Source organism: Suncus etruscus, chromosome 1 (assembly GCF_024139225.1).
Source record: "Suncus etruscus isolate mSunEtr1 chromosome 1, mSunEtr1.pri.cur, whole genome shotgun sequence".
Classification (NCBI taxonomy): domain Eukaryota; kingdom Metazoa; phylum Chordata; class Mammalia; order Eulipotyphla; family Soricidae; genus Suncus; species Suncus etruscus.
Window position 1 is genome coordinate 149,349,481 of NC_064848.1, and position 27,012 is coordinate 149,376,492.

Genomic DNA, 27,012 nt, shown 5'->3' on the forward strand with positions numbered 1-27,012 from the left:
TCTAATTCCAGTGCTCTCCCTACTCTCCCAGCATCACTAGACACCCAGTACCTCATTCCCAGAAGCCTCCCATTCTCTATGAAAGGAATAACATTAGACTCCAGCATCCGGATGACTGGGAGGAAAGAAGGAGGAGGTAAAAACCAAACAGGGTAGTTGGTGCACTCAGAATTCCAAGTTACTTATTAATCTATATTTCTTAGTCCAGATGGATGTTAGCTACCGTTGAATTCCTTTATTTTTCAAATAATGGACAAAAGAAAGTACTTTTTATTTTCATAAGCAAGCAAAAACTCATGTGTTCCCATGACCTGCAGAATAAAATGTAGGTTGTTTTAAAAGCTGGTGCTCTATCTCCCTTTCCACCACTCTTGCCAGCCATTAGTGATGCCTGCAAGGCAGCAGGGTTCTGTCTACTAATGCTGCTATATAAAAAAAAAGTAACAACTTGGGGCCAGAGCAATATTACAGCATGTAGGGAGTTTGCCTTGCAAGCAGTTGCCTGAATTTCTATCTCTGGTCCTCCAAGCCTACCAGGAGTTATTTCTAAGTGCAGAGCCCAGAGTAACCTAACCCCTGAGTACCACCGGGATGGCCCAAAAACAAATAAAAATGGTAACAACTGACCCACATTCCATAGCCACCACGTGGCCCAGTTTCACAGTTTCACAACTAATCTCAGAAGAGATGTGAGGCAAGCTGCTGAAACTCACGGGTGCACACCGATCTTCAAGCTTTAAACTCTGGAGCCCCCTCAGAAGGAGACAGGCTCAAAATTCGGGAGTTCCTTTAGCACCCAGCCAGACACACAGCCGTGTGACACCTCCAAATTTTACAACACTGATAGCCCAGCAGAAGTACAACAAATCAGATGGGAAAGTAACATAGAAGCAAATTTACCTCAGTAAATAAAAATAATAACACAGAAAACTCAACTAGTTGCAAAAGACTCAGTAAATGATTTTAATGACCCATGTTGTGAGATGTAACAATTTTCACCAACTTTCTTTAACTGAACTTTTTTTTTCCTAATTCCATTAGCCATTTTGTTGTAATCAGCAATATAAAATCAATTATTTTGCACCTGCTGAGGTGGGGCAAGTTTTGGAGGTGGGAAACTAGAATCAATGGTGGAAAGAAGTGGGATTGGTGATGGGATTTGGAATGGAACACTGAATACCCAACACAACTGTATTATGAACCACTTTGGGGGCCGGGGAGATAGCATGGAGGTAAGGTGTTTGCCTTTCATGCAGGAGGTCATCGGTTCGTATCCTGGTGTCCCATATGGTCCCCCATGCCTGCCAGGAGCAATTTATGAGCCTGGAGCCAGGAATAACCCCTGAGCACTGCCGGGCGTGACCCAAAACCACACACACACACACACACACACACACACACACACAAATTATGAACCACTTTATAAACCAAATAAAGTAAAAATATAAATTTCTAAAAATTAATAAAAAAAATTTAAAATTTAAAAGCAACAAATTGTTCCCCAAAGAAGACGACCTCTCTCAGGGCCATAGTGATAGCACAGCGGGTAGGGTGTAGCCTGGGTTCAAACCCCAGCATCCCATAAGAGCCCCCTAGCCTGCCAGGAGCTCTGAGCACGGAGCCAGGATTAACAATGCCACTGCTATGGCCCCAAAACAAACAAAATATCCCCCCCCCCACCTACCTCTTTCTTCATCCACAGCTTTAAAGCAGTGTGCAGGGCTTTCACGCCCTGTACTAGGTACGTTTGTGGTTGGAAACCATCTTCTCTCAGTTCTGTGTGACGAAGAGATAAGGAGATGAATTAAAGGCTGTCCTTAATCCCAAAGTCAACAAATTGCAAACTGGGCAATGACACATCAACAGGTGATGGCAAAAATAGATAAATGGCAGGAAAGGAAAGAAAGACCAAGAAACAGAAGAACATTAAAGGAAGTCCTGCTATCTGCTTCCAGTACAGGTAAAGTTCCAGGTACCACACTGACAAGAGCCACGCCAGGAAGCCTGCTGTCAGACTGAGGCATGTAAAAAGGGCAAAGTTGAACTGCCCAGGTTTATTCACAGATGTTAAAGCTAAGAAAGGGTTTATGTCATTAGAAATAGCAGACAGGGAAAGGTAAAGTAATCGTTGGATGTCTTGGCAAAGATTAAAAAGTTATTGTGAGTCTCCATAATCAGAATGCAAGATGAACAGCAATATTTGGTCTTTCAGATAAAATCTGAAGTTGTTGTAAAAGGTTGATGGATGAGTCCCTCTTAATGAAGTAAAAGCATCACAACAGGTGTGTTTGTGTGTGTGTGTGTGTGTGTGCGTGAAAAGCATCATAACAGGGTGTGTGTCCTGCAAATGTGACATTTCTTTGAGTAGAGAATTATTGGTATCTTCTCTAGATGGGGGAAATGTAGGTACCAGAACTAATTTCTAGGAAACAAGGTCTTTCCTATGCATTTCTAAGTCTTTCTGCTTTTCTAGGTTCACATTTGGATAAGAGGTTATGAATATAGTCTACAATTTTTACTGGAAACTACATATAGTTCACAGAGCTCAAGGCAGTATCAGGATTCAAGCGGGAGCCCTGAAATCCTCAGGGAACACCGAGCAATCCCTAGGAATAAAGCTGTTTCTTAAGAACAGACAAATCCTGGCAGGAAGCACCTGCACTCCCTGCATCCCCGAGAACCCCACCTCTTTGTCACACACTGACACTAACAGAAGGCATCTCCTTTGTTCATACCCGACATTCTCCGCACCCCACTCCCTCAAAATCAGCAAGTCTCACTTTCTTTCTAGGAGAGAAGTTATAACTGTTTTGCATTTTATTCTGAGCATGCTTTCCTAGGAAGTTTTTGTCGCTTTCATTAACTTTTTCTTATGTAACTTCTAAATGAGAAAAATAAACCAGTGTTTACACTAGATTACAGCTGTTTTAGTAATTGTTCTCCTGAAGTTCTAAGTGCAGTAGCACTGTTGTAAAGGAACTAGTAAGTTAGGGGTCAAAAAAAAAAAAAAAAAAAAAAAGATGAACTTGCCCTGCAATAGGCACAAGTGCAGGACAAATGGAACAAACTCCGAAGAAAAGGCCAAGGGACACTCAGTATCCACTTGACTATGCTGAGTTCCAACAAAGTCAAAGACAAAAGCACCAAAATGAACTCCACATAACAGTTGCTTCCTGAAGGTCATTCTCCTGCTCCAGGCTTGGAGACAGACTCCAGTGGGGCCATGTGTATGAACAGGGTAGCTCCTATTCTCTCAGGATATGGAGATGAGCCCCCTACACACACTTATTTTGAGCAACTGTTTGGGACTGCAAAGGAGACAACAGTCTTGGGCCAATGATGCATTTCTGGGAGGAACAAGTCAGGTGGCTGTGGAAGTGTGCAGCTACCAGAGCATCAAACATGCACTTGCCTTATGACCAGGGCTGTCCCCAGGCTTGGCATCCTCCTGACTGGTGAGATTAGGGACTGAGGATGTTACTTTGCTAAAATGCTGGTTGGCAGAGAGAAATTGGACATTTCAAATGACCAAAGAAGGGTACCAGGCAGACCACATTGGAAAAGGGGTCTCTCCTTTTAGGTAGCTTTGAGAAAATCTACATATATTATGCATCCTATCATATAACAAAAGTGGAGAATACAGGGCTGGAGCAATAGTACAGTGAGTAGGACTTAGCACACAACTAATCTGGGTTCACTCCCCTGAATTCCATATGGTTCCCTAAGAACTGCCAAGATTAATTTCTGAGTACAGAGTCAGGTGTGGGTCAAAACATTTTGTTGTTTTTGTTGTTGTTATTGTTATTGTTTTGGGGCCACACCCAGCAACACTCAGGGTTTACTCCTGGCTCTGCACTCAGAAATCGTTCCTGGTAGGCTCAAAGACTATATGGGATGCTGGGGATTGAACCTAGGTCTTTCCCGGGTTGGTAGTGTGCAAGGAAAACATCCTACCACTGTGCTATCCCTCCAGCCCCGCATTTTTTAAAAAGTATAGTACACTCATTACCTTTGAGGGTTTCCAGCAGATTTTTGGCTACAAACCAACATATGGCTTCAAAGAAAGGGAATTTGAAAAGGTCTGGTGTTTTTAGCCTTTTCTCCATCTCATAACACCTAATGGGTAAAATTTGAAGAAACTTAACATTAGCATTGACATTTCGAGGTTGAACAGACATCACCAACTTAAGGACAATAAAAACAACAATCAGGACATAGAGGATCCCTGAGTCCCATGTGAATGGTAGCTAACAATGGATTGTCTGGACAGAATGGAATAAGGATTTTCTCCAGGCTATTACAAATCTTATACTGCAGTGAAGGAGAAAACTAACTTCCAGGAAGATGCCACCTTTGCATTTGTATCCTAACTTCCCCAGAAGAACCTGGAAAGGGGACCACACTGGGCAATGGGTCATCTGCGATGGACAGCAGGAACCACAGCCAGCATGGCCAGCTCTGCAATGGAGCTTTCACAGCTGCTGCAGTGGCCAGAAGCCATTCCATCCAAACCCAAGACTACTTGAGGCAAAGACATGAGATCCTTCTACTGAAGAAGAGAAGCAAGTCTGGCCTAATGTTGCAGGTGACAGTAGCCCTGAAATGTGAAGAGTTCTGATCATACTTTCCAGAGTAGGCAAAGGGAGGGGAGTCTCAAAATCCAGAGGCAGGGGCCCATGCTACAGAACCTGATTCCCTGATCCTGATGGAGTCTGTCAATGAGGAATCATTTCCCTAGACTACTTACCATTAGAAGCCCAAACACTATAATCTCCTACAGTTGGAGAAAGGGAGCAAGATGAGAGCACAGTCCTACAGGGGACAGCTTTCTGTCTCCTCAGAGTGGAACAGCCAGAGGGAAGCCCAAGTACTCTCAGCAATTCTGAAAACTAAGGAGGTAAGTCTCAAGCTCAATCAGCTCTTTTTGATTTTAATTTGGAAGGCATCACTGTTTTTTGCTAACAAAAACTTTAGGACAATAGTTGATTAAAGATTTCTATTCCTACCACTTGCCAGGACCTATCTCCATGACAGTAAAACTGAACCAACTCTGCAAATGTAACACAATGTCTTATACAAAAGGAAAAAGGGTCCTGGGAGGAAGGGGATTACCAACCTGAGCTGCATGCCAATGTTAAGGTTGTGCAGAAAGTTTCCCCCAAATGCCATACAGTCCTGAGATGTGAGCACAGCATGAATCCACCCTGGAATAGTGAGAAGCAAATCCATTTTGCAATTTTTCAGCATTAAACCCACAAATAGTCATTCCTGTAAAACGAGGCACCTCAAAATATTCACATCATGGAAACTTGGTGCTCCAAGGCTAGAACAATTCATGTCTATTTCAGTCTATAGATTCACATGCTTGCTTATTTATTAAGTGCCCACAATCTGTGAGACTATGCAAGCTTCAAACAAAAGCATTGATCCAACTGTAGCACAGGACAAAGTCAAAGTGAAGGTTTCTGTGGTTGCCAATGCTGGGGGTTTTCGGTTGTAAACAAACAAAAAAGGTAACAAAGCACTACTGACCAGTTAAATTGGAAGGGAACCCCCATCAAGTTTATAAAGCTTATTTAGGGCCGAAGTGACAGCACAGTGGTAGGGAATTTGCCTTGCATATGGACAACCCAGGACAGACCTGGGTTCGACCCCCTGCATTCCATATAGTATCCAGAGCCTGCCAGGGGCGACTTCTGAGAGTAAAGCCAAGAGTAATCCCTGAGTATCAGGAGGTATGGCAAAAAGAAAAAGAAAAAAAAAGGACAGCCTACAAAACTTAGATACACAGACTTTTCATATGTGATAAGGATCTGGCATACAGAATATGTAAGAATGAGTATGGCACAATAATAGAAAGATAATTGAAGAGGTCTAGAGAGACAGTAGAGGGGTCAGCAAAACAGATGCCAGATTCTGGTGTGATACTGAGCACTGCTGGTTGTGGCCAGCAGCATCAGTAGGCTCAAACAGTTCTGCACCCTTGCACCGAAACTGTCTGGTTTAGGCCCTATCATCCAACTATCTGGCTGGTCAACTACTGCTAGGAATGGCCCGTAGGCTCCCTGAGCACTGCCTAGGAGCCTTCTTTCCCCAAAGAAAGACTAAAGGATTTTTGTTTGTTTGTTTGTTTTTGGGCCAACCCAGTGACGCTCATGGGTTACTCCTGGCTATGAGCTCAGAAATAACTCCTGGCTTTGGGGGACCATATGGGACACCAGGAGATCAAACCGCATTCCATCCTAGGCTAGCGCAGGCAAGGCAAATGCCTTACCGCTTGTGCCACCGCTCCAGCCCAGGATTTTTTTTTGTGGGGGGGGGGGGACAGAAAGGACCTCCCCAGTGTAGCTCAGGGGAACTGAGAGGGGATACTGGTTCTTTCAATGATATTAGGGAAAATATTATGTTAAAAGATATAAATTGTGTCAGAGCGGTGGCGCAGGGCGTAAGGCCTTGCATGAGCCAGCCTAGGGCCTAGGACAGACCACGGTTCGATCCCTCGGCATCCCATATCGTCCCCCAAGCCAGGAGTGATTTGACCCAAAAACAAAAACAAAACAAAAAATAATAAATTAATGATCAAAACATATGAGATCAGCACTATCTCCTGGCCAGAGAGATTACTTAATAGGCTGTAACCTCTGCATGAAGAAGACTCAGGTTCAATCCCTTGCATTGCCTGGTATTTCCAAAAACAAAACAAAATAAAGCAAATTCCCCAAATCTACTAACATGTCCTAATTAGAAGATGACTGCAAGTGACTGAGCAACAGTGATCTGTTCAGGGATGAACAAATAATGATGCCTTACCTGTTGGGACAAACAAGGTGTGTCCCTGTCTCACCACACATTTGTAGCATTTATCCACCTTCTCTCCAAAGAACACCTCACTCTGGGTCACAGAGGAACTCCAAGATTCGTATAGTGCCAAATTTTCATCTGTTGGCTTTATCAAATAAAAAATCTTCTCACCCTAGAAGGGAGCAATCACACTCTATTTCAAAAAGAGACAGCCATGCTTAGGATGTTCTAGATTAGCACAATTTCTCAATGCATTTCCTCTAAATTCAAGACCATTATCAGTGTTTTTTGTTGGGATTTTTTTTTGGGGGGGGGGGAGTTGGGGCCACATCCAGTAGCCCTCAGAAATTACTCCTGACTCTGCACTTAGAAATTGCTCCTGGCAGTCTCTGGGGACCATATGGGATGCTGGAAATCGAACCTGGATCCGCCCTGGGTTGGCCGCATGTAAGCCAAACACTTTACCACTGTACTATCGCTTTGGCCCCAAGACCATTATCAGTTTTTGAGGCAAAAGGAGGCCTATGCAATCACTTGCTATTGCCCTTAGTAAGTGTCTTTGTCAGAGCTGGAGCACAAGGGCAGGGGAGGAGTGAGTACATTAGTGCTGGGGATGGTCTGAAAGGGGAGGGAAAGAGCCGCAATCATATCACTGATCTCAATTTCCAGGGCTAGAAGCAAATGCATAGCCACAGGCCCCCAGTGAGAGGGAGTAGTTAGTTTGTGTAAACTCAGCTCTTTTTCCTTAGAAGTCTAAGAATTGTTTTCCAGGACCTTTAAATAAGATTCCTTTTGTTGAACTGGCCCTTTGCTTTATCCTGAAAAAAAGAAAGAAGAACCCAACGGCAGAGCATCAGAGTCCAGAACATTCTGAGTACACAGGTTTGACATAAATGGAACTCTATCTTGAGATCAGCACCATCTGACAGAACTATCTGTGAGGATAGAGAGGTTTGCTCTGTGCTGCCCCTTCCAACACTCATAAGCTCTGGTGCAGGCTTGAATGTGGCTAATGAAAGTGAGAAACTAGATTTTAAATGACAGTTAACTTCAATTACTCTTTTTCTTTTCCTTTGGGTCACACCTGGCACTAGGGTTACTCCTGGCTCTGCACTCTGAAGTCGCTCCTGGCAGGCTCAAGGGATCATATGAGATGCCAGGATTCAAACCGGGGTCTGTCCCGTGTTGGATGCGTGCAAGGCAAACACCTTACCACTGTGTTATCAGGCCCCAACTTCAATTATTCATATCTGTGGCTACTGTATGAAGTAGCACAGGTCTCAAAAGAGCAAGGTGAAAAATCACTAGCAAAGAACGATTGCATCTCTGAGTTCTCCCAACTAGCTAGAAGATCTCTTAGTCTCAACCTTAAGGTCAGAAGCAATTATTACAGAAATTTCATACCTTTTTAATTATTTGATTCAGGTTTTAGTGAGAGTGAAAATGAAAAAAGTCAAAAGGCTAATCAAAACAAAAATTTAGAACTCATGGCTCCTCCTCCATTAGTTGGGATAAAAATAATACAAACAGTATTATAAATCATGGTATCTCAATAAAAATGGAAGGGGCATAAAAAATAACGCTTAAAAGTAAATGATACTGGGGCCGGCGAGGTGGCGCTAGAGGTAAGGTGTCTGCCTTGCAAGCGCTAGCCAAGGAAAGGACCACGGTTTGATCCCCCGGAGTCCCATATGGTCCCCCCAAGCCAGGGGCAATTTCTGAGCGCGTAGCCAGGAGTAACCCCTGAGCATCTAACGGGTGTGGCCCAAAAAACCAAAAAAAAAAAAAAAGAAAAAAAAAAGTAAATGATACTATGCAGCTGTCAGAAGAGATGAAGTCGTGAAATTTTCCTATACATGGATAAATAAGGAAACTATTTTTTGGGGGGTGCCACACCCAATGATGCTCAGGGGTTACTCCTGGCTATGCGCTCAGAAATTGCTCCTGGCTTGGGGGACCATATGGGACACCGAGGGATCAGACCACAATCTGTCCTAGGTCAGCACAGGCAAGGCAGACACCTTACAACTTGCGCCACCGCTCCAGCCCCTAGATATAGAAACTATTATGTTGAGTGAAATAAGTCAGAGATAGACACAGAATAGTCTCACTCATTTATGGGTTTTAAGAAAAATAAAAGACATTATTGTAGTAATACCCAGAGACAATAGAGATGAGGGCTGAAAGGACTGGTTCATGATATGAAACTTACCACAAGTGGTGGTGAGTGCAACTAGAGAAGTAACTACACACTAACAACTATCATGACAATGGTAGTGAGTGAGAGAAGTGCAATACCTGTCTTGAATATGGGCAGGGGTAGGGGAGGAGGGAGATGGAGGCATTGGTGGTGGGAATGTGGCATGGGTGAGTTATGACTGAGGCCAACTGCAATCATATTTTTATGTTTGAAGAATAAAGTACTGTTTTAAAAAAAGTCAATAAGGGCCCGGAGAGATAGCACAGCGGTGTTTGCCTTGCAAGTAGGCTATCCAGGACCAAAGGTGGTTGGTTCGAATCCCGGTGTCCCACATGGTCCCCTGTGCCTGCCAGGAGCTATTTCTGAGCAGACAGCCAGGAGTAACCCCTGAGCACCGCCAGGTGTGGCCCAAAAACAAACAAACAAAAAAGTCAATAATAGATCCTCCTTAGAAGGTACAAAATGACCCTCGGTGTATGAATTCCTAAGAAAATGTGACTATGTTTGTGTCAGTAAAAAGACAATGAAATACTCCTCCGCTCTGGGCCACCTAGCAAGGGCCCAAAAACTCAACTCATAAACTGTCATTGGTGCTTCTATGTTCACAGCAGTGATAATCATGAATAGCCGAAATCTGGAAACAGACTAGGTATCCAAGATCAGATAACCAAGTAAAGAAAATGTATATTTTACATATACAAAATGTAATATTACTAGACTGTAAGAATAAATTAACTCATGAAAGTTGCTGTTGGGTATTTTGTTTTTGGCACTAAAGAGTATTATGCTCAGTGAAATTAATTATATTAATTAAATTAAGTCAGGGGAGGAACAGATACTGAGTGATCTCTTTCACATGTGGGATAAGAAGAGAATAGGAGAATAATAAAGCCTCCAAAGCAACAGAAACTAAAGATTAGAAAAGGATGTGGGGTTAGAACAGCTAATGCGGGCCCGGAGAGAGAGCACAGCGGCGTTTGCCTTGCAAGCAGCCGATCCAGGACCAAAGATGGTTGGTTCGAATCCCGGTGTCCCATATGGTCCCCCGTGCCTGCCAGGAGCTATTTCTGAGCAGACAGCCAGGAGTAACACCTGAGCACTGCCGGGTGTGGCCCAAAAGAAACCAAAAAAAAAAAAACAAAAAACAGCTAATGCATGAAATCCTAATAAAATGTTTGTAAACCACAGTAGGTCCCCCCCACAAAAAAAATTTTTTTAATTCCCTTCTTACCCAGAGAACATGGTACCAAACAGAAGTGCCACCAAAGTCAATGTGGAAATCCGTGTAGCTGTCTTGAACACCCATTAAGCAATATTTCTGAACAAATGGCTTAGGAAAGACAGAGTCATCTGGCCAATAATTTTCTACCCAGGACAGTTTTCTGGCTATATCAGGGACTTCCACCAACTCAGACATCCTTTAAAAAAAAAAAACCACAACAATAACAACATATACACAAACATACATATCCAATTATGCAAATTAAAACTTTTAAAAATTTTTAAAAAGAATAAAAAACTTTAAAAAAATTACATCACCCAAAAGTTGGTATATAACGCCCCCACTGCTCAATTTGACTGGCTTTAAAAAAAAAAAGTACATCTCCCAGCTTATCCTAAACCAAGAAATGAAAAGAAAGTCAAAGTTAACAGAAATAGATTCGAATCTCATTTTACTTCTAAACATCCTCTGATGTTTCAAGTAAAATTTGTAGTATTGCTACCACTGGACCACTTAAGAAGTCACAATTCTGTATCTTACTAAAATTGACTTATTATGAGTAGGTAAAGAAACTATGGTACATCTATACAATGAAATACTATGCATCTATCAGAAAAAAATGAAACCATGAAATTAACTAATACATGGAAGGATATAAAGAGTATTATGCTGAGTGAAATAAGTCAGAGAGGAACAGACAGAATAATTCCACTCATTTGTGAGATATTTATGTGTGTGTGTGTGTGTGTGTGTATACACACACACACACACACACACACACACACACACACACACACACACACACACATATATATATAGAGGGAGTATGGAATAATTTCCAAAGACAACAGATAAGAGGACAGGTCCATGGTAGGAAGCTTGCCAGAAAGAGAGGGGTAGTGCAGTTAGGGTAGAGAAGGGACCACTATGACAAAGACAGTTGAAAATTATAACTCTGGATAAGAATTGGATGTTGAAAATAGGTAAAGTTATATATTTAATACTCCTTCATTAACAGTATTGTAAAACACAATATTTAAAATATAAAAAAAAAGCAGAGAGGGAGAGAAAAAGACAAGAAATGTCTAGCAGGCTCTGGGGAACAGCAAGGAAACTTGGGACAATGGAGGTGGGAAATGTGCAGTGGAAAAGGATGGGAAATAGAACACTGTATAACTGAAACTCAACCACAAACAACTTTATAACTGTATCTCATGGTGACTCAGTTAAAAAATGTATTAGTTTTAAAAAATAATTTAAAAGGATTGATTTATCATTAACCTACATTTAACTAACACACGGAAGGTTACACTGAAATGTTCAGAGCTACTCACTTGGTATCTGAAAATTCCAGGCTGATCACATTTAACACTTTTGGTCTGTTCGGATTCATGAAGTAGTTCACGTAATTGTGAAGTGTCATTTTGCTGTCAGCCTGCCTTGCCACATCAATGACATCTATCACTTTGTCACCACCTGCAGAGAAAAGTCAAAGTCTTATTAATGGGCTTCCAAGTTACAACAAGAGAGGCCCTAAACAAACATATTTTAAAAGTCAGGTATACTTAGTATAGCAATAATAAAGCCAACTATAAAGCTCTGGTGCCTATATAATCATCTTTCCATAGGCTTAATTTTTAAATCCAATAGGAACTTTTAGAAAAAAGGTTTTTGAGACAAATAAAATAAAACAACGAAGATAGAGCTGCATAAATAAACCTAAGCACAAAATCTTATCAGGCTTACAGAGCTTTCAATATGCCAGTGGCATCTTATGTGCTTGCTTGTTCCTGATGCCAAAAATACACTAGAATGCTATGTGGAAATGGAGCCCATTTTGAGTTTCAAAATCCTCAGTACATGGAATATGAAAAGCCCAACCTTTTATCTTTCACCCCATGATCACTGAAAAGTCTACACCAATCATTATGAAAACCCATTCAGTCCATGGAAAATGATAATTCAAATTAGCCAGGTAAAGCAATTCCTGCTTCCCTGGTAGTTATGTCTTCTAATATCCTGCTGCAAGAAGAAGAAAAAAAAACAGAGTGGTAGGATTAAAAAGTAGTATGTGTTAGCACCTGTTAATTGAATTCTGAATTAGGATTCCTTTACAGTTTTCTTACAAAACCATGTGTGTTGCTTATGTACCACTACATTGTCACCCTAGAAAAGCAATCAGTTTTAGAGTGTCATACAGGGCAGGTGGAATTATGAGTATCGCCATCTTAATCAATATGAAGTAGAAAATACACAAATGCCATTTTCTTGATCTGAATTAAGAGACATACTAATTCACATTCAATTTTATTTTAAAGTGAAAAAGAGGGGGGGCCAGAAAGAGAGAGAACAGAAGGTAGGGCATCTGCCTTGCAGGCGGCCTACACAGGTTCCATCCTTGGCATCCCGTATAGTGCCCGGAGAATCAACCTCCAAGCATCACTGGGTATGGCCCCAAAACAAAGGGAAAAAAAAAAAGCAAAGCAACTTGGGGCATGGGTGATAGTAAAGTGGGCAGGGTACTTGTGCCTTGAACGTAGCTGATCTGGGTTCAATCCCGTTATTCCATATGTTCCCCTGAGCACCACCAGGAGTAAACCAGAGAGAGCCTGGATATAGCAAAAAACAAAATAAGACATTCCCACATACACAAAAAGGCAAAACAACTCTATTAACTGAAGAACTTTGCAGTGCTTAAAAAAAAAGTGCTTGAAATTCCCCCCTAAATGCATAGTGCTATTACTGTTATTATTATCATCATCACTACCACTATTTTTAGCAACACCCAACAATACTTAAGGGAGTCAGTTCAGTGCTTCTAGGACCATAGGTTAATGGGACTTTGCATGCTAAGATCCTACCATTGCCCTTTTACACATCTCCCAGGGGCAGCCATTCATTTTTAGGGTTATTTATGCCAATAAACTTAAGAGTTATTAAATCAGCCTCATCTCCTACTTAATCAAACATTCAAAATTAGCTGAATGGGAAAGTCAGACCACTTCATTGGCCTTTTCTAGTGAAACAGTTACCAAAGGAAACGAGCAATGGCTTAGTTCAGGGGTGAGTTTTAAGATCTCTGTTGCAGCTGTGGGGAGATACGCACAATGATGAATCGAGATAGACTCACTCACACTCTAACTCTTGAGGAAATCTGGCTAACACGTAGTGTGGAGGAGTGCATATAGACGGCTTCAACTGCAAATCCCAGGCTGCTGTGTAATTCCGTGTAATTACGGATGCCTAGAAGCAGCCCTGTTTCCCACAAGGAAGTCTTCCTCGGTGACAAATTTTCTAGCAAGGAATCAAAATTTCTGACAAGAACCCAAAAGGTGGAGGCAAATCTGAAAAATTCCAACAGGCAAAAATGGTTGCTTCTGCTCTGCAGGAAACTTTGGGTCCTGACATAGGGTGATCTTGAACTCCCTCAGTGCTGGCTTAGGAAAGGCACAAAGTGAACAGTCTTCATTCAGCCTTCTGTCATCGGGTCATCGTTATTTTCCTTTCTCACATCCCCACATAGCTAATGGAGTCTGGTTCGTACCTACATAGCGTTCCACATCCAGAACAGAAAAGGTCGGTGGAGGGAGCCTGAGTCCTAAGTCGTCTAGCTTGGGCACCATAATTGGAACTTCAAATCCATGCTTCTCCAAGAACCTGTGTGTCAACTGGCTGCCATGCATCTTCACGATGACTTCATCGGCACTGAAGGAGACAGAAGAGGAAGAAAATGTCAGCTTTGCAGACAGTTCAGTAAGAAAGTTATGGCTTTCAAGGACTTTATTATCTGCTACATTGACAGTCTCAGTAATTCCTGACCTAGCATGCCAAAGTCTCCCTTTTCATAGTGAATATTTCCTGAAACCCATTTTTAAATAATTACTTTGATGCATCTAAATGAAAATGTAATTGCATGTGACAGCAATTGCCCAAACTCTAACAAGTCATATCCTGACACAAGAAGCAGAACAGTCCCTAAATGTTTGAGCAAAAAACCCAGAAGGCACAATGGGATGGTGGACCTCCAGCCTTCAGGAATGATTGTGTGTAAGAGATATGCAGGAACAGAAATTAACCAGCACAAGTATTTAGGAACTCTGCAAGTAAAGAGATAGGGAAACATCAGAATGAAAACTACAGGGGCCAACTGATAGCACAGTGGCAGAGCATTTGCCTTGCATGCAGCCAACATGGAATCGACTCAGGTTCGATCCCATATAGTTCCCCAAGCCTACCAGGAGCGATTTCTGAGTGCAGAGCAAGAGTAACCCTTGAGCACTGCTGGATGTGGCCCAAAAGCCTAAATAAATAAATAGATAAATAATAAAAAAAAAAAAGAATGAAAACTAGTTAGTTACTTGTTTCAGCAGCACATATACTAAAATTGTAATGATACAGAGAAAATTAGCATGGCCCCTGCACAAGGAAAGACACACAAATTCATGAAATGTTCCATATTTCTGTACATGAAACAAAATTTTGTACATGAGACTAAAACCCAAGCATGAACAACTTGGTGTTCGTGGTACTTAAATAAAAGGGAGGGGGAAAAATCCTACAGTTAGGGTAAGAAAAAAGACCAGATGCTAATTGGCTCTAAAGTCCAACACAAAGATTTGTTAGCCATTCCCCAGCCACAGGGGACACTGCATATTCAACACCGTCCTTGCAATCTACATGATGACTAGCAGTCCTGATCACTGCCCTTTGGAACGAGTGTCCAAAATGCCTCAACTGAGCAATCCTAATTTAAACCACATGCCCAATCAGTGTTTTTTTTTTATTTTTTTCTCTTTATTTGAATATCTTGATTACATAAATGATTGTGATAAGGTTTCAGTCATATAAAGAACACCCCTCTTCACTAGTGCAACATTCCCGCCACCAATGTCCCAAATCTCCCTCCATCCCACCCCACCCCCACCTGTACTCCAGACAGGCTTTCCAGTTCCCTCATTCATTCACTTGATTATGGTAGTTCTCAGTGTAGTTATTTCTATAACTGTGCTCACCACTCTTTGTGGTGAGCTTCATGGAGTGAGCTGGTGTTCCAGCCTTCCTACCTTTGCTGACCAATCAGTGTTTTAAGTGTTATAATAAGCAGTCACCAAAGCCACTCAAAGAGCCCCTGAGGCTCCGCAGTCTAACACACTGATAGCCCATAGAGACTTAGCTAGTCTCTCTCTCTCTGTCTCTCTCCCTCTCTCTCTCTCTCTCCCTCCCTCCCTCTCCCCCTCCCTCCCTCCCTCTCTCTCTGTTTTGTTTGTTTTGTTTTGTTTTTGGTTTCTGGGTCACACCCAGCAGCGCTCAGGGGTTACTCCTGGCTCTCTATGCTCAGAAATCGCTCCTGGCAGGCTCGGGGGACCTTATGAGATGCTGGGATTTGAATCATCGTCCTTCTACATGCAAGGCAAATACCCAAACTCCATGCTATCTCTCCAGACACACTCAGCAGTGCTCAGGAGTTACTCCTGGCTCTGCGCTCAGAAATCACTCCTGGCTGAGGGGACTATCTGGGATGCCGGGAATCAAGTCCGTCCTGGGTCAGCTGCGTGCAAAGCAAACACCCTACCACTGTGCTACCACTCTGACTGTGCTACCGCTCTGGCCCCATGACTAGTCTCTTTGCTGTCCGCCAGCTATCAGTCTGTGAAGAGGTACAGAGGTATGAAAGTTGAAAACCACTGGTCATCTGGTCACTGGTCTATTAAGTGGTATGCAGAATGGGTGTTGGTCCACAGGGCAGCAGGAAAAAGTAGAAGAAAACTGTTCTAGCTAATTAGACAGCCAAAGAACTAGAAATATCTTTGCATGAGAAAATACTAGTTTTTTTTCTCCCAACTGCCACAAAATGCAGCTGCAATGCACTAAAAAAGATTGATCAAAATAGGGACCGGAGCAGTGGTGCAAGCAGTAGGGCATCTGCCTTACATGTGCTAACCTAATTAGCAGTTTGATCCCCAGCGTCCCATATGGTTCCCCAAGCCAGGAGCAGTTTCTGAACGCATAGCCAGGAGTCACTGAGTGTGGCTCAAAAAAAAAAAAAAAAAAAAAAAAAGATTGGTCAAAACATAACCATTTCCATTTTTACAGCCAGGCCTTAACGACTTGTTATCTACAAGCAAGCATGATAAAAGGGAGGTACCAAGAAACTGGCTATTTAGACCTTCTTCAATAAGGCAAGGTCAGTGTGAGGTTGAAACTCAGAATGGATTATCCCAAGTCTTCTTGGTGGAGTATCTAGAACTCCATTCTGACAAAGAATTCACATCATCTTGGTTTCCCCTAAGTCTCCACAAATGACCCCCCTTCCCTTCAGAACACTGAGCTGGAAGACAGTGAAGAGACTAACCAAGTCTCCTAAAATTAAACAAGTTTTTAAACTCCCAGGGAGAATTTTAAATCACTCATCCTCTCTGATCTAAATATTTAGTGATTTTTGGACCAAATTTTTAATTTTGGTCACTGTCAAACAAAAATACAGAGATGAAAGGGTTTATTTAAATATGGCTACACCATCACTTAGAAGAAAAAAACTTGGAAACAAACGGTACCCATGCAGCAGTGAAGTGGAGCAAATCTTCAAAGGTCTCTGAAAGTTAGGTCAATGGTATCTAATAAACTAAAAAATATAAAAAAAAAAAAACCTGCTGGCTTTCTTTTTAAAATATAAAGTACAGCAGAAAGGACACTTGCCTCGAATGCAGAAGAGCGAGGTTCAATCCTCCACACCCTATATCCTCTTTTTTTTTTTTTTTTTTGGTTTTTGGGCCACACCCGGCGGTGCTCAGGGGTTACTCCTGGCTGTCTGCTCAGAAATAGCTCCTGGCAGGCACGGGGGACCATATGGGACACCGGGATTCGAACCAACCACCTTTGGTCCTGGATCGGCTGCTTGCAAGGCAATCGCCGCTGTGCTATCTCTCCGGGCCCACCCTATATCCTCGATGGCGAACTTGTGGCACACGAAGGCCTTGCAGCTGGCACTTGGGAAGGTCCGCAATTAAGAAGCGGCACGGCGGGAAATGAGTGTGCCAGTGTCTGCTTTGCAGCTCACCTGGCAATAGGGCCGGACTGGCCATTAGGAGGACCAGGAATTGTGCAGCGGTTTGGGCACTCGGGCTCAAAAAGGTTAGCCATCACTCCCCTGTATGGTCCCCCTGAGTGCGACTCAAAGTGATCCCTGAGTGCAGAAACAAAAGTTCTGAGCACAATAAGCTATGGCTCAAAAAAACAAACAAAAAAGTAAATAAATTTTTAAAAAATAAAATAGAGCATACTCGTTTTAATATAATTAACCTTATTTTTAAACATTTTTTGATTTGGGGGTCAAATTGGCTGTGCTTAGACTTAGTCCTGGCAGGGATCATGCTGCTGGGAATCAAACCCAGATTGATCACATGCAAGGCAAGTGTCCTATTTGCTATCACTCCAGCTCCCATTTAAACATTTTATATGTGCTTTTAATTGTTTGTTTGTTTGTTGAAGGGAAGCCTACATCCAGCTATTCAGGCTTGCTAATAACTCTGGTCTTAAGGATCACTCTTAATGGGTTCTAGAATGATATGTGGTACTAGGAATTGAAGCCCAGACTGGCCACATGCTCGCACAGCAAGGTCCCTGCCCGCCTAACTATCACTCTGGCCCAAAACATTCTCAATGTGATGAAAAGACAACCCATCCGCCATATTATAAACTCCTCTGAGTTAATCAGGGTGATAGGATTCTTTTCATTCCTTTCACTCTACTGGAGTTTTGTACCACGGACTGGAAAATGCATGGAGCTGAACAGGCTTGAACCAAGGCCAAATCCACTTGGCCATCTGGGATCAGTCCCTACCCTGCTCCCTAAGATCTGCTTTGCAGAGATGCTCTGGCAGGTATTAGCAATGCTACCGTGTTTCCCCAAAAATAAGATATCATCCAAAAGTAGGATCTACTTACAGGTTTCCTTCTGGGTAAAGTATAAGGCGTTCTCCCTTAAAATAAGGCCCTCTTAGGCTCTGTCTTGGAATGAAAATTAATTTACTGTAAACTGGTTGCTAGGGCTACCCCGACTGGTATCTGTAGGATTCGCAATTTGTCTGGTTTGTGTGGACAATTACCATTCTACCGTAATAATACAGGTAATACATTTCCTTTATTTTCACTTAACAATAAATGTGTACCATATTCTTCTTTTTTTTTTTTTTTACCATATTCTTCTTCATTAAAAAATGAGATATCGAGTTCCCCGGCCCGAGAGCGTGAGTGCGGCTGCAGCGCTCGCGCGCGGGGAGTCGAAGAGGAGGAGGCGAGGCGGCAGCGGGTGGTGGCGGCTCCGGGAGCCGCCAAGTGCCCCTCCCCACCCCTCCAGCCCCCCACCCATCTACCCGCCTGTGGCCAGCGCCCATGGCCACACGCCCCCAGCGCAGCAGCCCCCTGGACGCCGAGACCCGCGCCGCCACCCAGTTCGCAGATCCGCACCGCCACCGCAACCTCCAGTCTCACCTGGCCCGCCGCGGCGGCAGCAAGCCCGGCTCTGGCTCCGGCTCCGGCTCCCACTCCCACGGACACAGCCACGGAGGCGACGGCCAAGGCCCGGGCACGCCGCTGAGTTAGTCGGGAAGAAGACGTGGACTTTGCAGCCCGGCCACCTACCTACCCAGCCGCGGACCTACTAGTCAACTCCCTCCGAGCCGAGCCTTGCTGATCTTTGGGACGTCGATTTGGACGAGTTATTTATTTTTTTTTTTTTTACAACTTGCTTAAGAACTTTTTAGTATACAAAAGGAACTTTTATTTGCTCCCTACTTATATTTCCAACAAGAAGAGAGGATAAATATATAAGGGCATCTTTCATTTATATTTAAACCAAAGGAGAAGAACTTGGCAAATCTAATTTTTTTGGGGGGTGGGGTTTCTTTCTTTTTTTTTTTTTTTTTCTTTTTGGTTTTGGCTTCACTTTTTAAGTCTTTGACTTTGGGAGTTCGCCTACCCCTCCTGCTAAGAAAGAACTGCCGACGACCATTCGGGGCCCCACTTTAATGAGGCAGCCACCTGGCGAGTCTGACATGGCTGTGAGCGACGCGTTGCTCCCGTCCTTCTCCACATTCGCGTCCGGCCCGGCTGGAAGGGAGAAGACGCTGCGTCCAGCAGGTGCTCCGAACAACTGCTGGCGAGAGGAGCTCTCGCACATGAAGCGGCTTCCCCCGGTGCTTCCCCGTCGTGCCTACGACCTGGCGGCCACCACCGTGGTCAGCACCGATCTGGAGAACAGCAGCGCCCTGGGCGCAGCAGCGTCGGCGTCGGCAGCAGCAACCCGGAGCTCCTCCCTAGGAGAGAGGAGGAGTTCAACGATCTCCTGGACCTGGACTTTATCCTCTCCAACTCGGTGTCCCATCAGGAGTCCGTGGCGGCCACCGTGTCCTCATCGGCATCGGCCTCGGCCTCCTCTTCGTCCTCGCCGTCGAGCAGCGGGCCGGCCAGCTTCAGCTACCCAATCCGGGCTGGGAGCGACCCTTCGGTCGTGGCCCCGGGTTCCACCACCGGCCCCGGCGGCGGCGGCAGTGGTGGTGGTGGAGGTGGCGGCGGCGGAGGTGGCCTCCTCTACAGCCGCAAGTCTGCGCCTCCGCCCGCCCCCTCTTTCAACCTGGCCGACATCAACGACGTGAGCCCGTCGGGCGGCTTCGTGGCCGAGCTGCTGCGGCCCGAACTGGACCCCGTGTACATCCCGCCGCAGCAGCAGCCACCGCCAGGCGGCGGCCTGATGGGCAAGTTCGTGCTCAAGTCCTTGCTGAGCGCTCCCGGCAGCGAGTATGGCAGCCAGTCGTTCATCGTGTCGGCAAAGGCAGCCCCGACAGCAGCCACCCGCTGGTGGTCACGCCCTACAGCGGCGGGCCCCGCGCATGTGCCCCAAGATTAAGCAGGAGGCCGTGTCCTCCTGCACAGTCAGTGGCTCCCTAGAGGCCCATTTGGGCGCAGGACCCTCCCTAAGCAATGGCCACAGGCTGTCCGCACACGACTTCTCCCTGGGGCGGCAGCTCCCCAGCAGGACTACCCCGACCCTGGGTGCTGAGGAACTGCTGAGCGCCAGGGACTGTCACCCTGCTCTGTCGCTACCCCCTGGCTTCCACCCCCACGCCGGGCCCAACTACCCGGCCTTCCTGACCGACCAGATACAGAACCAAGTGACTGCACTCCATTACCAAGAGCTCATGCTACCTGGTTCCTGCCTGGCGGAAGAGCCCAAGCCAAAGAGGGGGAGAAGGTCGTGGCCCCGGAAAAGGACTGCCACTCACACTTGTGATTATGCGGGCTGCGGCAAAACCTACACGAAGAGCTCTCATCTCAAAGCACACCTGCGAACCCACACAGGTGAGAAACCTTACCACTGTGACTGGGACGGCTGTGGGTGGAAATTTGCCCGCTCAGATGAACTGACCAGGCACTACCGCAAGCACACAGGGCACCGCCCCTTCCAGTGCCAGAAGTGTAACCGGGCATTCTCCAGGTCAGACTTCCTTGCCTTACACATGAAGAGGCACTTTTAATTCCCAAACAGTGGCTATATATGACCCACACTGCCAGAAGAGAATTCAGTATTTTTTAACCTTTTACACTGTTGTCCAGAAGAGGGAGGTACGCCCAGCTGGACAGCACTACAATCATGGTCAAGTTCCCAACAGGCCACTCATGAACGATGGATAATCAGGAAACAATGGGGGCCGGGCGGTGGCGCTAGAGGTAAGGTGCCTGCCTTGCCTGCGCTAGCCTAGGACGGACCACGGTTTGATCCCCCGGCATCCCATATGGTCCCCCAAGCCAGGAGCGACTTCTGAGCGCATAGCCAGGAGTAACCCCTGAGCGTCACCGGTGTGACCCAAAAACCAAAAAAAAAAAAAAAAAAAAATCAGGAAATAATGAAGAAACCAAAAGACAATCAAAGAACAAACGGGTCTGTGACTGGATCTTCTTATCATTCCAATTTTTAAAACTCCAACTTGAATATTCCTGGACTTACAAGATGCCGCCAAAGGGGTTAACTGGAATTTGTGGATAGCAGGGTAAAAATTAGATCTGTGCGTTGGGGGGAGGGAAAACCAGAATTCCCTTGAATTATGTTCCCATGCAATATAAGTATAAAGATCAACTTGTATTTTCTCTGCCTTTGCCTTCTAAAACCATTATATTAGAAGAAATTCAGGTACAGAAAAATGTTTTAAATAGCCTAACGATGGTGCTTGGTGAGTCTTGGTTCTAAAGGTACCAAACATGGAAGTCAAAGTCCTCAAACTGCTGCATACTTTGACAAGGAAAACCTATTTTTGTCTTCCGATCTACATGTATGACCTAAGTCAGGTAAATACACCTGGTTTATTTCTTTACCAATTTTATGCAGTCTGTTATGCACTGTGGTTTCAGATGTGCAATATAGTTTGTACAATGGTTTATTCCCAAGTATGCCTTAAGCAGAACAAATGTTGTTTTTTCTATATAGTTCCTTGCCTTAATAAATATGTAATATAAATTTAAACAAACTTCTATTTTGTATATTTGTAAACTACAAAGTAAAATGAACATTTTGTGGAGTTTGTATTTTGCATACTCAAGGTGAGAATTAAGTTTTAAATAAACCTATAATATTTTATCTAAAAAAAATGAGATATCGGGCCGGTGAGGTGGCGCTAGAGGTAAGGTGTCTGCCTCGCAAGCGCTAGCCAAGAAAGGACCTAGGTTCGATCCCCCATCGTCCCATATGGTCCCCCATGCCAGGGGCAATTTCTGAGCGCTTAACCAGGAGTAAGCCCTGAGCATCAAACGGGTGTGGCCCAAACACACACACACACACACACACACACACACACACACACACACACACAAAAGGGGCTGGTGAGGTGGCGCTAGAGGTAAGGTGTCTGCCTTGCAAGCGCTAGCCAAGGAAGGACCTAGGTTCGATCCCCTGGCATCCCATATGGTCTCCCCCCTCCCCAAGCCAGGGACAATTTCTGAGTACTTAGCCAGGAGTAACCCCTGAGCATCGAAATGGTGTGGCCCAACCCCCCCCCCCCCCAAAATGAGACATCCCCTGAAAATAAGACCTAGCACATCTTTGGGAGCAAAAATTAACATAAGACACTGTCTTATTTTCGGGGAAATGGGAATAGCAGTACAAGAGTAGTTGTAGTGCTATTCTTTCGGGCTAGAAACCTATTTGAGAGAGAAACAAGCTTGGTCTCCTCACCCTGAGAAGGTATGTGAGCACCATGGGTGATATGTTGCTGAGCCAGTTTCAAGGAACTCCAGCCTCTCTGAAGCAACCCAGATTTGAACTGAAAACTAGACCCTATGCTACAAGGTGAACAAGGAAAGCAAATTCCTGTCCAATGACCAGGGGCTGAAAGAGAAGAAAACAACGAAGCGCCTTCATTGGTTCAGCAGGCACGAGTTGGCCGCTGGGCTTTGACTCCAGCTCCTTTATTTCCTGGTGCAGGGCCAGGAGTCCAAGTCATCCACATGGTCCATTGAAGGGTTAAGGGGATGGGGAGAGACAGGAATACGAAAGATGACGAAGAATAGCGAGGGCTTTATAGCTACAGATCTAAAATAATGCCGGAATAAGCTACATGTGACACTGTGATTTAAATTTAAATTGTACTTCCCCTGTTGAGCAAGCCTGGCTATGATCTGGCGTAAAAACCATTTAAGTATTATCACTCTAAATAGATGTCAGGCGGTGAGAAGAAAATGATCTCAATTAGCATGATTAAATGCTATATAATGCTGCTGACTCTCTTTGAGCCGCAGATAATACAAGTAACTTCTCATTATCTTGAGAAACAGAGAGACTGGTCCTGGCTTTCTGATTGGGCAACGGTTGAACAAAAAGTTAGGGGACTGCTTCCAGGGCAGATAGCACCTGATAGCAACGTAAGAAAATAGAGCTGAGGGATGGAGAGATTGTAAGGGGGTAAAGGCATTTGCCTTTCACATGGCTGGCCCTGGTTTGATTCCCAGAACCAGAGGGTCCCCTGAGTATCAATGAGGTGAATTGCCAGAATGGAGTTCCCAGGCCGCCTGAGCACAGTTTGAGAGGACTCACAATCCCTAAAAAAAGGTAAACCAAGTTTAAAATCAAGGTACGATGGGGGAAACTGAGAATCAGCAGCTGTTTCTCATTAGGAAGCAGACCAGAAATAGCTGCCTTGGATCTACACAGGATGAACTTGCGACTCACAGCTAAGAGAAATGCACACACGTGAGTTTCTTGGAACTATTCTTACTCCTACAGTTTGCAGTGTACTGCAATTTTCTGTCCTGTTTCAAGAAAACAAAAGGAAAAGCTAATTAAGAATAAGAGCGGCTGGGGCCCAAGTGGGAGCACAGTGGTAGGGCGTTCGCCTTGCACATGGCTGACCCAGGAAAACCCGAGTTTGATCCCCGGTGTTCCATATGGTCCCCTGAACCTGCCAGGAGCAATTTCTGAGTGCAGAGCCAGGAGTAACCCCTGAACACCGCCAGGTGTGACCCGAAAACCAAAATAAAAGAAAATAAAAGAATGACTGTCAGCAACCTAAAGCCATTTAAACCCATTACTTCAGAAAATGTCACGTTTATCTTATCACCATACCTTGGGAAGACTCGAGAACGTAATTCCTTCACAAAAGTTCGAGTTCCCGCTTGCACGGGTTTGGAGCCATCATCGATTTCCGTGTAATCGTGTCTGTGCCAGTTCCTCCTCTTTTTCACTGGTTTCAAAAAGATTGAAAACAGAGTTCGGGTGATTGGGATACTACACACATTCAAGCTCACATCTACTATACAGTTTAATGGCATACAATCACTCTATTCTAGTTACTTAGCAGTAATGACTGCCAGACAGTTAGGAAGACACGTTCCAATTGTAGCAATAGTACAGCAGGTAGGATGCTTGCCTTGCACTCAGCCCACCTGGGTTCAAGCCCTGGCCTTTTTGTTTAATACTGTCATCCTGTAGGGACACATTATTTTTTGGGGGTGGGAGTATTTATTTTTTTAAAGATAATTACTCTCTAACTTTATTTATTTATTTATCTATTTATTTATTTATTTATTGTTTTTTTGGACACATCCAGCGATGCTGAAGAACTATATGGGATGTCGGAAAGGGCTGCATGCAAGGCAAACGCCCTGCTGCTGTGCTCTCTCCAGCCCAGGGACACACTAATTTAGACATCAATATGGTCCTTTTTTTTTTTCCTTTTTGTGGTGTGGGGGACTGAACCCAGAGCTTCACATCCTAGGTGTGTGCTCTGCCAGTGGAGTCACATCTCCAGGGGAAGTGCCAGCATATTACTGCAACAGGGTGACATGAGGCCTGAACCCCAGAGCCACGCCTGGTGGTATACCAAGGACCTCTTGAGTCCAGAACTCAGGGTCCTGCTCATGCCAATCAAGAATTCTACTAGAGTCATTACCCGGGCCCAACACTCCAAATTGTTAAGGCAGCTCTAGACTGAAGAAGTCAAAGATTACTTCATGGAATTCTGAGATTACAGGTTTCCTTCCCTCATCATCCTAAAAGCAAAAAAAATAAAATAAAATAAAATAAAATAAAAAGTTCAATTTGGTTAATATTATTATTTTATTTGCTTATTATAGATTATGTTATTTTATTTATTATAATTTATGTTTATTTGTTATTTATTATAACAATTTGTTTATTACATTATTGATAATATAAGATTACAGTTTTATTTATTTATTATTAGATTATTGTTATTATTATTATTCTGTGGTCTGGCAACACGCAAAAGATTTTTTACTATGAATCAGTAATAATAGTCAGGCTCCCAAAAAACAATCAAAGAAACAAGGCTCTACTGTCAATCTATGGAGTGACCTGTCTAGGCAATTAACTGGATTTTTTAAATCTACTTTTTATTTCCAAATAATTTAAAAATCAATCAGAACTCCAATGAGCAGATGGAGCCTTTTAAAATGCCCACACTTGCACAGTCATGATTATTTAAAATCACTATTCTCTCCAGAACATTAAGCCATAATGAGAACTGATGGATTGTTTCAGTCACCCTCTCGGGGAGGGCTTAAATCTCTCAGTAAAAACCTATTTTAACCACATACTTCTTTTGCAGACCACTGGGTACTCTCTAAATCAGCACTCTTAAGCCTGAAACCTTCTTTATTTTGGAAAACTGATACCCACAACTCACTCAGATGACTAAATAATGGAATAAACCAACATGCAGTGAAATGGACAACAGAAAACAGTACATGCAGATTGTAAGTTAGAAGTGCTCACTCTCAGGGGCCGTTGAGGTGGCGCTAGAGGTTAGGTGTCTGCCCTGCAAGCGCTAGCCAAGGAAGGACCACAGTTCGATCCCCCGGCATCCCATATGGTCCTCTGAGCGCTTAGCCAGGAGTAACCCCTGAGCATCAAACAGGTGTGGCCCCAAAAACAAAACAAAAACAAAAACAAAAAAAGAAGTGCTGACTCTAAAATGCTTTCCAACTGCATGTTTAAATATTTTCATTAAAAATACATAAGATTGAGGTGTTTGTGGGCCCGGAGAGATAGCACAGCGGCGTTTGCCTTGCAAGCAGCAGATCCAGGACCAAAGGTGGTTGGTTCGAATCCCGGTGTCCCATATGGTCCCCTGTGCCTGCCAGGAGCTATTTCTGAGCAGACAGCCAGAAGTAACCCTGAGCACCGCTGGGTGTGGCCCAAAAACAAAACAAAACAAAGATTGAGGTGTTTGTATTTTTTATTTTAAATAAATTAAAATGAGAAAAAAAAATCAAAACATTAGTGTATTTTGCATTGTCCAAGCTCTTATCATTGTCATAAAATTGTATTGCCTCTGTTACATATCTTTAAGAAGTCATTGGTGCCCAAGTCTTATGAATTTTATGTTCTGAGTTAATAAGAAATGAACCTAAGTGGAGAAAAAATACATAAGAGAAAAGGGACAAAATGACTCTATGAATCTAAGTTATTTCAAACTGTCGCTTTACAAAGATCATCTTTAAAAGAATCCTGAGTTCTTGTGGAAATGGAGAAATGCTCTATAAAACAGTGGTGACTTAGGGGCTAAAAGAAGATTCCAGAGGCTGGAACAATAGTATAGTGAGTGGGGTACTTGCCTTGCATGCAGCTGACCTGGCTTTAATCCTCAGAATCCCATATGGTCCCCAAAGCACCACCAGGAGTGATCCCTGAGTACGTAATGAGTAGTACCACTGAGCATCTCCAAATGTCGGGAGGATGGGGGAGGAAGAAAGGGAAAGATAGAAGGGAGAAAGGGAAAGATAGAAGGGAGGGAGGGAGGGAAAGAAGGAAGGAAGGAAGAAAGGGGGGGAGGGAGGGAGGGAGGGAGGGAGGGAGGGAGGGAGGGAGGGAGGGAGGGAGGGAGGGAGGGAGGGAGGGAGGGAGGGAGGTTGGTTCTAAAGTAGTGTATAAGAGTGAATCTCTCGGGGCCAGGAAGGTGGCGCTAGAGGTAAGGTGTCTGCCTTGCAAGCACTAGCATAGGATGGACCACGGTTCAATCCCCTGGTGTCCCATATGGTCCCCCCAAGCCAGGAGCGATTTCTGAGCGCATAGCCAGGAGTAACCCCTGAGCGTCAAACGGGTGTGGCCCAAAAACAAAAACAAAAACAAAAAAAGATTGAATCTCTCAATATAAAAATAAAGCCTATGTTTAAAATAGCTCATGAAAAAATTGAAAATCTTAAAGCAACCTTACTAGAAAATCCCATTAAAGCATCTCTCATATGTTCAATTTTCCCATTTTAAATCACTTCTATGGCTGGA

General features: G+C 44.0%; 2 protein-coding genes and 1 non-coding gene across 3 annotated transcripts in view; 2 read left to right on the top strand and 1 right to left on the bottom strand.

Annotated features, from left to right (window-relative positions):
• Positions 1-27,012, bottom strand: part of KDM7A (lysine demethylase 7A) — an 87,023-nt gene that overhangs the window by 18,789 nt on the left and 41,222 nt on the right. Inside the window, exons 3-10 of the mRNA XM_049774307.1 lie at positions 23,833-23,950; positions 13,768-13,928; positions 11,558-11,699; positions 10,233-10,419; positions 6,811-6,973; positions 5,117-5,204; positions 4,010-4,116; positions 1,685-1,776 (exon numbers count right to left, since the gene is read on the bottom strand). Of these exons, the coding sequence (XP_049630264.1) occupies positions 1,685-1,776; positions 4,010-4,116; positions 5,117-5,204; positions 6,811-6,973; positions 10,233-10,419; positions 11,558-11,699; positions 13,768-13,928; positions 23,833-23,950 (1,058 nt within the window). The remainder of the gene's footprint in view (positions 1-1,684; positions 1,777-4,009; positions 4,117-5,116; positions 5,205-6,810; positions 6,974-10,232; positions 10,420-11,557; positions 11,700-13,767; positions 13,929-23,832; positions 23,951-27,012) is intronic.
• Positions 14,582-14,685, top strand: LOC126027623 (U6 spliceosomal RNA). Its single transcript, XR_007502295.1, has one exon. It is a non-coding gene; the product is annotated as a U6 spliceosomal RNA (small nuclear RNA).
• On the top strand, positions 19,174-20,894 carry LOC126011127 (Krueppel-like factor 4). The gene is given in 4 exon segments (XM_049774838.1): positions 19,174-19,504; positions 19,507-20,038; positions 20,041-20,100; positions 20,103-20,894. Coding segments are annotated over 4 exon segments (1,500 nt in total). The 5' UTR covers positions 19,174-19,249; the 3' UTR covers positions 20,756-20,894.